This window comes from Streptopelia decaocto (assembly GCF_964273445.1).
Source record: "Streptopelia decaocto genome assembly, chromosome: 6".
NCBI lineage: Eukaryota > Metazoa > Chordata > Aves > Columbiformes > Columbidae > Streptopelia > Streptopelia decaocto.
In genome coordinates, this window is record NC_138660.1 from 17,131,873 (window position 1) to 17,144,492 (window position 12,620).

General features: G+C 42.4%; 1 protein-coding gene across 1 annotated transcript; it reads right to left on the reverse strand.

Moving 5' to 3' along the window:
• Positions 1-8,124: 8,124 nt before the first annotated feature.
• On the reverse strand, positions 8,125-11,882 carry MRPL44 (mitochondrial ribosomal protein L44). The gene is made up of 4 exons (XM_082055143.1): positions 11,668-11,882; positions 10,895-11,363; positions 9,661-9,839; positions 8,125-8,457 (listed from the first exon to the last, which is right to left on the reverse strand). Exons 1-4 carry the CDS (start codon positions 11,832-11,834, stop codon positions 8,286-8,288), a joined length of 987 nt encoding a protein of 328 aa, XP_081911269.1. The 5' UTR covers positions 11,835-11,882; the 3' UTR covers positions 8,125-8,285.
• Between the last annotated feature and the right edge of the window lie 738 nt (positions 11,883-12,620).

Consider the following 12,620-nt stretch of genomic DNA (forward strand, 5'->3'; position numbering starts at 1 on the left):
AGCCCAACTAGGACAAAACCTTGTTTGGGTTTGTTTTTTTAATTTGGTTTGTGGACAAGGGAGTTAATGGAAGGGAATAAATAAATACTCAAACAGCAAAGTGAATGAAAAGTTTGGGATAATATCCACTCAGAGCAATATACTAGTTGTTAAAGGTCAGTATTTTACTGACATAAACACAGGAATCTGAGAAATACAACCCCCAATGGGCAAGAGACTTTTATACAAATTTTTAGAAGTTAAAAAAAGTTCCTCCACAGTACCATGGATGAGGGAAATAGGCAGAGAAAAGGAACCTGACAGTTAATAAATCATCACAAATATGGAAACAAGTGTTTTCAGAAGGATTAGGTAAGCCTAGTATTTCTTACAACTTCGGACTTTTAATCAAATATTTTGTAATTGTTATAATTTGTGACACTGTTAGTATAATTTGCTTAGAGCTCTTTAAGTCTACCCTGGCTTTCCTAAATTATCAGGAACCACTTTAGGAGTACATAGGGGGTTTTGCATCCTGCTCCTCTGTGTGGGGTTGTTTCAGACTTAAGTACTTTACTATTTAAGGTCCAGCTTTCCAGTTTTTCAGGTTCAATGTGTTCATAGCCAGCCTACAAATATTGCTCTGATGCCAAAACTATCCTTCAGCTCATTTTCCCCTCCCTGTACATACCTTTGTGCACTCAGATAACTGCCCAGCAGCCAGGCGGGCACATGCAGGCAGCAGATACGGGAGGTGTGTGTCCAGCTGTGCTGATTAGCAAACAGCTGCTGCTCAGTGCGGTTGGCTCTGCGTGCAGGGCCTGGACCACAGCTTTGCTAATTCAGAGTTAGGGTTACAAGTGTAATCATTCAAAAATAAGACAATTTAAGAAAAGCAAAGATTAACAGAGAAAAGTTTCATAGTAAAATAATGAAAAGTTTCTGTTGTTACTGACCTAGCCATTTGCCAGGGCACACTTGTTTTGCACTCCTGCTCTTTCCATCATTGATAGACATCACAGGACAAACCCAGCTGCCAAAGGTATTAATTCTATTTTACCCTCATTATAAACAGAGCACCTAACGGTCAGTGCATTTGCAGAGTACTGAGCAGAATCCTGGCTTTGCTCTGAAGCACCGTGTGGTTTTTTCCATGCTGGAGCCTCTCAGCACTGCCAGGCAGTGGCCACAATTGCCCTCAGTCTTCCCTACAGCCAGTTTCATCCCCTTTTACAACGAAATCAAAATAAGTGTTTGTCAATACAAACATAAAGAAGATGTATTGTTATCCTTCAAAAATGGAAATTACGTTGAAGCATGAAAAGCATTGCAGATTTCAAAAAGAATCTGATAAGAGTCAGACAATCCAGCAGTGGATTCTGTTGCTAACAGCAAATCCCTTCTGCAGCTGGGGGAAATTTCTCTAGAGGAAAATTTTAAAGCTTATTCTACCTTTTATCATACGTTATTTATTTTTTTTTTTTAATCTAGTCCCTGACAGTTCTGGTTACTAGGAAATGATGACTATATTAAAGAAAAAAATGTTCAAACTTGTTATTTTTAAATTGCTTATTTCTATCTCTCATGAGGTAATGAGATCAACCAAATTCAATCTGATCCACAATCGTCTCCTAAACACTTGATCTTAAGCCAAGCTCACAGTAGGCAGTTGAAATAACCAATTAATGACTGACAAATTCAAGAAAATTCTGTCAAAGAAATAAACGATGAAATAAATTACGTACCTCTGAAACCTGGCAACAATCAACAGGTCTGCTACTGGTCTAGATTTCCGAGAACTTCTGCAGCCTGCCTGCTGTTCATGCAACACATGGGCTGAATGAAAGAAATGATCACACACGGCCCTCCGACATCATGCTTGAAGTCACAGGACACAGGGCGTCAGTGCAGATTCCCAGCGGCTGGGAGACAAACAGGCCAAGGGCCTGGAAGTGGAACTATATGGGTATGTGCATCTAGGGTAGGTTCATCCTGAAGTAATAAAAGCAGCAATAGAAGCAATAATGAATTGCCAGAATTGCCAGGTGGCCATCTGCCAAATGATGATATGAATGTTGTCTTTCTCTCTGTTTTTTTTCTACAGGTTGTAGAACATTCTTGCCTGACTGAAACCATGCTGAAATAGCACCGCATGGTATCTGAGAGAGAAATGTAATACTTAATATATACTTCTACTGCAAAAGAAACTTCAAAGCAGAACTGAGCTGTACTCTGATGTTATAAACAGAAAATGATAGGTGAATCACTCCAATCTAAAACCATTAGCCCCTTTGTGATGAAAGCCCAATCAAATTTATAAAAGTAGTTCTACAAAGCTCATTGCCACAGTCACTACTTGATGCAGGAACTCTGTGTAATGGAATAAACAACCTTCAGGTACACGCTTTTAAATTAGACAACCATTCTTTTTCGGATGGACTATAAAAAAAAAAAAAGAAGCTCTTTTGTAGACATTTTCAGCTCCTGTCATTTGAAATTAAAGAGAATGATTTTCATCAGCATTCAGCAAATGAAGCCATTTTCTGAACTCTTCCTCCTTAAACATTCTCTCACATTGGAATTATTTCTACAAATCATTTTGTCAGGTTATGGTTCTAAGCATTGATATTTTTGCCAATAACTTAGAGGATAAAGCTGTGCCTCCTGCTTCTTTGTATTGAAATTAGCATTAAAGTAACCAAATTTCTTTATTGGACTAAGCCAGAACTTTTAGCCAGAACTTTGCCCTCCAGTGGTGGGATTGCTTCCCCTGCCTCCCCTCCCCAATTCATCCTCTGCTCTTGCATGACTAATTCTGTAAGACTTTCTCCATTTCATTAGTATTTTCTTAACTACACAGGGCTGCCTCCACAAAGGAGATACTCCACAAGAACAGATTGGAAAATGGTATCTTTGAACTCCAATTATTCTGAATTTTCTCTCATAGGTTCAGGTCTAACGTAGGATGGTGGTGTTCCTAGTGTGCTTCCTTCAGGCTCCAGGAACATGTAATAGTTTTTCATTCAAGCAGGCTTAATTATTTGTTTGATCTGGTAATATCCCCTGCATTACCTCAGAGATATTAATCACAAATCTAGATACGTCCCCACACAAGTGTCAGCTCTACGTGGCAGTGGGGCTGTTATCACTTACTGTGTACTAAGAAATGGTGGCATCATTCTCTAGAAATGGTCAAATAGGCAAGAGCAGAATATTTTAAAACTTCCAGACCTAGAAACTTCAGAAACTGATCTCCCGCATCAGTCAAAACTATTTCTTTTCTCACTTCTATAAGGTGGAAAAATGGCCAGTAGCAGTTTTTTTCTCCCCACTGTAGTGCCAGGCACAGCCTACAGAAAGAGACAAATACGCCAACGATTTCATTCAATACCTATTTAAATATGTCAATCATGAAACTATAGAATCTATTGCCAGAAGTGAAAGATTATACGTGACTATTGTCACTCTCTACTGAAACTTGCATGAAACAGTGTTTGAAAGTTTCTTTGAAGTTAGTTATCAAAACATTTTTTCAGGACTGTTTTTTTTGCAAGTAGGCTTGTTTTTAAGAGTTAGAAACGCCATACAAAAATTGACCAAATCATTTGAATGACTACTGAGAATACTGGGTTTTAATAAACACACCTACTGATGTGATTCATTTTGGTTGCCAATATAAAGTATCAAAATTAAGTACTATAAACCAAAATCATGCCTTCAGGACAGAGTTTTAAACTACAAATGTCAGGTAATGATTAATCTAACACATATTACTCAGGTTACAAAAATAAATGTTGCTGGATCCCAATCTAATTAGGGGAAAACATAGGAGTGCAGAGCTAGTGAGATGCCCTATAAAGGGGAACTCTCAAGCACATTCAAAACTCGATGAAATTTTCATCTCACTGGAATTAAATGCAAAGTTCTCCCAATGTCAATAAAACCAAGATTTCTTCTGCTAAAAACCATTGGTATAGGAACATGTGAGCACAACTGGCAATGAATGCTTACAGAGTACAATTTTCAACTTCCATATCAGACCAGTGAGGTTCTATAGTTGTCCCCAGCTGGAGCAACAGGAGCAAAAGGTCTAACACGTCTAAAATGGAGCCAAGTCTGCCTAGGAAAAGGTTCATAAGACACAGCTGTGGTGGCAATGGATTGTCTTGGTGATCCAGGAGGTCCCCGACAGTCATACAATGCCTGCATTGTAGTAATTCAGCTAACAAATTTGCACGTCAAACTAGAAGTTGAAGTGCCTAGTCACAAGCTTGACTGCCACAGACTAGCCGAAACATTATACTTACTACACAAACCCAGGAAGGGCTGATCCTGTGTACCTTGTCCCTAGAGCCGCTCTTTTTCCAAAGCAGAGCAGCCCCAGTTTTCAGGTGCACCACGAAGAGCTGCATTGCAGCGTGCCCAGGGTTTGAGGAGTCACCAGCAGCCCTCAGTGCTCTGATTCTGTCACATGGATCAGCTGTGTTTCCACTGCGCAACTTCACACTCAGTGCCTATTTACTGACCGGCTGGTGGCCATTTTGTCTTCCCTATGTATCAACCATTTCATAGACAAGCTGAAATGGAAAACAAACAAAACTAGAGCCGTTTGATCAGGGAAATCAATTTGAAAAGATAAAACCAATCTGCCCTTAGATGTTTGCTTCTCTACATTAAATGCATTTCTTAATATTTAAAGTTTAAAGCTCAGATGTAAGAGAAACCAGGTAGTTTAGAGCCTATTTAAAGTTTACCACAGCACCCAGTAAAGGACAGGAAAAAGTAGGGCTCTTCTAATGTGTCTGTACTGCAGCATCCCTCTCCCCGTCCTGCAAAACAGAATGAAAACATAGCTTTTGATGTTTTGAATTCTTCATGGCTTTTTATAGCAACATAACACCAGAGCACCTTATTTAAATTTTTGATTTATCATAAAAAAACAAGAGCTTGGTATAAGAAATTTCAATAAAAGCTCTAACTTCTCACTGACAAGTTCAAACTGATTAAACATGGAGATAACTGTAAAGTGATTGTATTTTAATTTCCTGCCTTTAAGTGACAGAAACAATTAACACACGAATTATTCCTGGACTTTTTTCTAAGAGAAAATTACACCAAAACATCTGGTTATTGTAACCAGAAGAAGCCACAGTTGAAAGGAAGGACATAACAGCGAGCGTTCAGTCATATTACTAAACAGCTCAAGACACAGGAGCAAAGGCACACACCGAGAACAGAAGTAACTTAATAAAAGTGCAGGAAAGCCCATGAAAGTTTATCTCCACTTAGCTGGGATCAATACAGTAGAACTTCTCTTACCTTTTTCAAAATAAGATCACTTTTTAAACACTTTCAAAAAAAAGACAAAGGATCTAGATGACATAGCAATCCAAGACTATTCATATAGAGTTTATTTAATATTTGGAGGAAAATGAAGTCTAGATGAAAATCAATAGCAAAACTGCCATTGCTTTTAATACATTAACTACTAGTCAATCATTTATTTCATAATTTGGCTTATATCTGTCCAAGCATGTTAGCATACTTATGAGAATTAGCACAAAGACCAAGAAAGAAATCTAAAAAAGGGTTAGCATATACTACTGTACTTTTGTCAAAATGTAGCTGTTAGTACACACATATCTTAAGCTAGTGCAGAAATATTGTTATTTGTGTTCTGGTTTGCCAATTATAATTTTCACTTAAAAAAAAAATCTGGATTTTGAGGTAAGGTTTGAATGAGTTAAAGGAAGGATAAACACAAATACAGTAACAGAAATACCTGTGTCAGGTAAGGTTAAAAGGTAGCATACAGAAGAACGTAATCAAAGTTGATTCTTGAGATGTTAACCTATTCCAAAATTCCATACATGCTAAAGAACTGCTCTACTGTTAAGTAAGTTTACAAATATCATAATCATGATAATCAATGAGCTGTTCAATGTGTTGCAAGAATAAATTGTCCTGATTCCTGTCTGTCAGTCAATTATTGACATGCTGCTGGACCTGTGGCCTTCTCTGAAAGGTAAATAAAATGTAAGGTAAGAAAGGAACAACCACTGGGAGTTGTAAATGCACCTGTACCCAGCACCTGGGGCAGGACCAGCTTACAAAGAACTTTTCAGACAACAGAACTACCGTGGAATTTCGTGAATGTTTCCAGTAAAAGAAAAGCTGCCATTTTCACCAGACTTTGTAGATACTGATTTCTGTAAATCTAACCAATCTTTAATGCCCCTTAGACATTGTTTACAGCTACTGGTTTAGGGGGGAAGTTATTATCCTGAAGTGTGTAAATGATCCCACTACTACAATGGTAAAACCTTGAATATATGTCAGAGAGCCAGAAATTAAAGCACCGATACCATATAAAATGCCTGACATTTGGGAGCTTGAAAATAGGACATATTTTCTTATAAAAACTACTTTTTCACTCACACCTCTACAAAACCCAGTCCTTTCCGTGTTTCTAAACTGTCTTTCCATTTGAACTCCAGGTATTCCATACATGTACTACAAAATAAATTGATTCATCTTGCATTGCTCATTTTTTTCCCCAGCACACTATTCAGTATCTACATCTCCTAGGACTTAAGCCCGTATTCCAAACTGCAGCGCCATAGTAAGCGATCTTATTTTAAGGTAAACTGCCACCAAACTGCTTATTTCTCTCTCAAAATAGGTAACTATGTATATAAAAAACAGTAGGTAAATCACACTTTGGATGTAAAAAACCCACCTTTGCTATTGTCCTTTTAAAGTAGGTAAAGGTAAGAGAAATACCTCATGTGGAAACTAAAAATAGCATGAGTAATTTCTATCTTCTTTTCAGCTTTTGCTGTTATTCCCCTGGAATACAGTGACCTTATTGGTTTTGCTTATATAACAGATTAACTAGCTGGAATTTTATAATATTTTATGCTAGTCTGACCTTTCTACTCTCCTTTTTACATTTGAGCTCTCACACATGTAACCTCCCATGCTCGAACGAGAGGGAAGATTTCGCTGTTTTGTGCACAGGGAAGACACATTTACCTGTTGCCTTATTAAAAGCGGTGCTCACAACAGGACAAAGCAGGAGACACTTTTACAGCCACTGTCCTACGTTCAGCTTTTCCTTTCCTTCCTTTGAGGTCTCAGTCCCAGCTTGTAACAGACTCACTCAATTTTCAAGGCAACAACTCTGAAAGAGTCCCAGCCCTCGCACCTCTGCGTTCTGGTGCACATGCTGAGCTTCTCTGACATTTAACAGGAAATCGTGCAGGTACCCGAGTTACTCCTGAGTGACTTCTCATTTACTTGGAGTCACATTAGAACAGCCACAGACACTGCAAACAAAATAAACACTGATTTCACTGAACCCAATTATTTAGTCACATAAGGCTGTACAGGGTTAGGGTCTAGGGTTAGGGTTTTTAGGGTTAGGGTTTCGGGTTTACAGGTAGGGCCTAGGGGCTACATGTTAAGGTTTTTAGGGTTAAGGTTAGGATTTGGGATAGGGTTATGCTTAGGGATAGGGTAAGGTTTAAGGTTAAGGTTTTTAGGGATAGGGTTAGCATTTTTAGAGTTAGGGTCAGGGTTTCTACAGTTAGGGTTGTTATGGTTAGGGTCATTAGGGTTGGGGTAGGGTTATAAGGCCGTAGCTTAGCATCAAACAACGGCCTTGGATAGTTCAGGCCTTCATGACCCTTATTTTCCTTTTTATAATTTTTAAAATTAAAAATACACCCTGTTTCAGAGTGTGCTCCAACAACAGAAACCAATGTGCATGGGAATTAAAATCTGCATGCAAGAAGCGAGACCTCAAAAGTGCCATTTGCACTTTTTTTTAAGATTGGACCGCAAACAGCATCAATATAATTGACATCACCTTTACGTTTTTACAAGGTCAAGGACAAATGAATCCAGATGCAATCCAAGGACCGATGTTGCACACGTAATTTAACTCATTAACAATACCCTCAAAACAATCCCCAAGGAAGCCCTTAGGAAACCTTTAACTACACGCTGAGACTTTGTCACTCACTATTAAACATCATTAAAAACAGTCTTGTGTGTTGTATGGAAAAACTCCTCAACCAAAAGACAAGAATTCAGAAAATGTGTACTTTTGTTATGATTAGGAAAATGAGCAAATATTAAACATTGTGCAAAAGGAAAAGGCTTTATTTTAATACCATATTTGATTTTAAAATTTCAAGCACTTAAGATCAGAAAACCAAACTGAATTTTGCTTTCCTAAATACATCTATCTTCAGTATGGAGGCCATTAATCCTTAGGAGAAACCCGAAATGTCTTTTATTATCTAGTTACTGCTGATAGCCTTCTCAGCTGCCAGGCCCTCTTTGGGTTTTGAGTACTCCCAAGGTCTCCTGTTCTCCGTATACCCATAGAGCTTCCGCAGCGCCACGCGGGCGGCTTCCTCCTCTGCAGCGAGCAGCGTTTCACCAGGACCTTCCGCTAGAATCTTCTTATCACTTGGGAAAAAAACAAAACATTTTCATCAGAAATCCTGAGCATCACTGCATATCATCAATAAGGGCTGCTGGATTATTTTTTTTCTTTCTCCAATGTCTGTGAATACTGAAGGTAATTTCTATATACACACAAGTGTAAACATTTCCATCAGTGTTTCCTGCAAAGACAAGTGACTTTATGTTCAACAATGGAAACTCGAACCATTTCCTGGAAGAACACTGCTCTGCTCATTTAGATTTCTAACATATCACTGATTCTTCACAGCGTTCAATTTGTTAGCCCTATTAAAAATATGCAAATTTGTTACTCTGTTTAGCTTAAACAAAGAAGTGAAAACCTTCTGTCTTTTCTCCCCCTGGTAAGAAAGCATTTTAAAACTTCTTCAAAAGGATTCACAGAGAAATCTCTGTTATGAAGTATGTACTCAGCTCTGGTTAATCAGCATCTATGGGCACTGAACAGGAACAGTTCATGAAGAGAAACCATGGATTCCAGAAGAAAAAATAATCAAGGTTCCTTCCTTTTATATAAGATAATAAATCTTAAAAGGCACATAAACCAAAGCATGATAATCCAGAACAAGTTAAGGCAATCTTCCCAGATGTTTATTTGCAGCTCATTTAGCAAAGCATCAGTGATGTGGGTTTTGGTGGAAGGAGGTCCTGTTCGCCTCCAGAGGAGCAAAGTTACCCCCGGGCCAGAGACCAGGACAGGCACTGACAATGCCTGACACAAGCAGAGCAGGGACAAAGTCTCGCCTGCATACAGACACTCCTCTTGCCAGGTTACAGTGCCCATAACTTCAAAACTAAAATGCTTCTCTGGAATATAAACTAATTCTCTCTTCAATCCCACCTCCCTTGATGTCTGTGTCTCTACCCGTCCCTAAACCTTGATACACTGGTGGTCCCTTCAAAGCCATCCAGTGATGCTGTTCACAAAGTTCCTATGCCGGGTCACCCAGAACATACACCCAGACTCTCACATGCCCAATTTAGACTTTGAAGCCCTTTAGTCAGTCTTTTCAGGCATCATTACAGCAAGCTATTGCCAATGCTAAACAGCTGATTTTATATGGAAGTCACTGCAAGGTGTCTTTTCCGTAATAACTTGACCAAAGAGCACAAGTAGAATAGTAAAAGATCATCTTCCCTCCTCCCTCAGCTTAAACTCATTTCACTTTAAATTAATATTGTACTAACCAGTACAACCCGACAAAGTACAATGGCAGAACTGTGCTGACTCCCAGCTGTCTGGTAATTCTTGGTTCTGGAGATGAGATATTCCTCTTGGTCAGTTCTTCCACTAGTAAGCCCATAGGATTTACAACTTCCCAGATCTCAAACAGGTCTTTTCCAATCAGCTGGGGGATAAAGAAATCCTAAACAAAAAATATTTAGAAGTCGCAATTAATGAGAAAGTGAACAGAGCTTCTGGTGCCTCCTAATAAATGCACAGTATGAGGAGGCATTAACACACAGTTGACAGTAAATTGCGGAAATTAACGATGAAACGGCCTAAACGCTTCACCGCCACTCAGCACAGTGAACCGGCGCAGCGACGCGGGGCAGCTCCGGCGCCGAACTGCCCCCTGCCAGGAGGCGCCACTTGGGCAGCGTCAGCCACTGCTGCACCGAGAGGACAGAACAGCGCCCGAGCACAGGGGAGCAACTCAGCGCTGCCTGTCCAAAATCTGAGCCAGGCGCTGGAGTACAGCAGCAGGGTTCTGCACGCAGGCCGAAGGGAACGTGCAGACCCACAGGACTTGCACCCGTTTGGATCACCCTCTTGCCCATTAACTGCTACTTGCTTCTTACCTTTCAACAGTTATGTACCCAAAATGAGATTTTAGCAAGTATTTCTCTATTGCAAAACTAGAAATGAGTGAAAAGGGATGACTGAAAGACAATAAGACTACTTTGTTATGCTGCATTTCAACTGAACATTTTTGCATGAAATATGTTTAGGTGCTTTCATTCCTACACGCAAAATCGAGGAAATTAGCCCTTATTTTCTATAAAGTACTCTTAAAAACTGAAGGTACAGCTGACCTTAAGTGGAATAAGGTAATTATTTGATACTTAGTATAGTGCAAGGAATATAATATTTTCCCTTAGCAAGTGTCAGCAAATGTTAAAGTATCACCATTAAAAACCAGAAGTATAGGATTTTATCTACCCATTCTGTGCTTCCCAATGGAAAAAAAAAGAACAAAAAACACACAACCAACCAACTGAACACCAAAACAAACAAAAAACCCCACCCAACTAACTGATTCCATTGCTAAATTGTATTTTGACGGGTACTGCCGAACTTCTGCCAACCTCTCTGGTACAAGACAATATTTAATTTTTGCCTTTTTTTCTGTAACTTCCAACTGAGACCCCTAGAACTTATTGTTGTCAATGCAAAAATACGTCATGAGTAACAACTTACCCTGACAAAGATCCCTGTTTTCTCAGGCCCGCTGCTATTGAGCAAGGCTCCTATTACAGCAAAGAACGTCCTCTGTAACACATCTGGTGGGACGGGAAACTCTTTGCAAAGTGTCAGGTCCTGTATAGACAGGTTTTGAGCCACATAAGAAACAAGTTCCTGACTGGTAAGAAAATCAACAAGTGCTTCTATCCCTTTTGCAGGTAAATCCGGGTAGGCTCCTTCAAAACACTGCGTCAGGTAAGAATGCGAAAATGACATCCCTTGCTCAGCGAGTTTACTGTTGTCTTGTAGATTAAGAGCAACCGTTTCTTTGTCCAGCCCAAGCTCCCGGCGTCTGGCCTCTTCGCTTTCAATGTAACAGCGATTAACAAACGCAGTCTTGAGAAGATCCAAAGAGAAACTTTCCTGTAGCCGGTGGCCAAAAGCCTGTATCTCTGCATGGTAATCCCAGTTGGGCTTCTCTGAGCTGCAGACACGGAAAATAACACAAACTCAGAAAGAGACCAGGGGGTGACCTGCACGGCCAGCACCGCGCCCTCCGCATGGCCGGAAGAACTGAAAAACGGAGCTGGTTCTGAACGCCAGACCCGCTGTTCACCGGCGCTGCTGCCAGACGGGGCTCATTCCCGCGCCCCGCCGGGGACCCGCGAGCCCAGAACAGCGCGCGCCGCGCCGTGCCGAGCCGAGCCGAGCCGGAACGCTCCGGTCTCCCCGCTCCTCAGCCCGCGGCACCGCCCGCCGCCCTCCCCCGCCGCCGGGCCGCTCCTCACCGCCGCCGCGGCGGCTCCTGCAGCCGCTGCTGCTCCAGGTACGCGCGGAGCCACCGCTTCTTCTGTCGGGGCGGCGCGGTGATGACCCCCGCCCGCCCGAGCCCGAACCCGGTCCCGGTCGCGGGCAGCAGCCAACGCGGCGCCCGCAGGAGCAGCCGGGCGGCCATGGCGCCGCGTCCCCTTCCCCTGCCGGAAGCGCGGCCCGCCCCGCCAGATCCGGCCGGAAGCGCTCCTGACCGGGACAGCACCGGGCGCACCAGCGGCGGCGGAAACGGCCCTGGCGGCCGCAGCTCCGCGCTGCATGCCGGGAGCGGCCCCGGGGCTGCCGGGAGGAGGGAGCGGCCTCCGCCCGGCCCAGCACCGCCCGGCGTCTCGCTGCGAGGAGAGGGGCGGCTGCGGAGGTTTCTGTCCGCCGAGGTGGGACCCGCCGCCGGCCCGGCCGCTGCCCCGTCCTGCCCGCGGTGGAGGAGAACGGGAAGCTCAGCCCCACAGCGCACACTATGGGATTTTTAAAAAATCCGTTCTTTATTTGTTATTTGGGTTTTATTTCCGCTTGCGAGACAAAGTCTGTTCCCTTAAAAGCAGCTGTATCTCTTCCTGGTACCCGCAGAGCGCTGTAAAGTCTGCACTGGCTCTGACCCTCGTCTGCGTCACCACAGTTCACAGGGCACCTTTAGCGTACAAGTCACGGTATAAAATGGATGAACATACAGAAAATGCGCCAAGCCGGCCCTTCCCCTTGTGTTGTCTTGTACCAAAAGGCAAATGCGCACGCGTTGACACCCACGGTAAGAAAACGCGCACAGCAACTGTCCCGCACAGTCACGCGTGACACGGTGAACACAGCCCGGGACAAAACCCGCAGCAGCTGCGTCCGGCAGCGCTCGGGGCAGCAGCGCAAACCCGGGTCACCCCGGGCGCCGCTCCCGCGGCAGCGGCCCCGCACAGCCCGG

What these genes read in the sequence shown, in the direction of transcription:
- MRPL44 (XM_082055143.1), bottom strand. Translation starts at nt 11,834, where the DNA reads ATGGCCGCCCGGCTGCTCCTGCGGGCGCCGCGTTGGCTGCTGCCCGCG. An exon ending in AAACAGGGATCTTTGTCAGG is followed by an intron (nt 9,840 to 10,894) that starts GTAAGTTGTTAC and finishes TTTTTTGTTTAG; the next exon opens with GATTTCTTTATCCCCCAGCT. An exon ending in TACTTTGTCGGGTTGTACTG is followed by an intron (nt 8,458 to 9,660) that starts GTTAGTACAATA and finishes TTTTTTCCCAAG; the next exon opens with TGATAAGAAGATTCTAGCGG.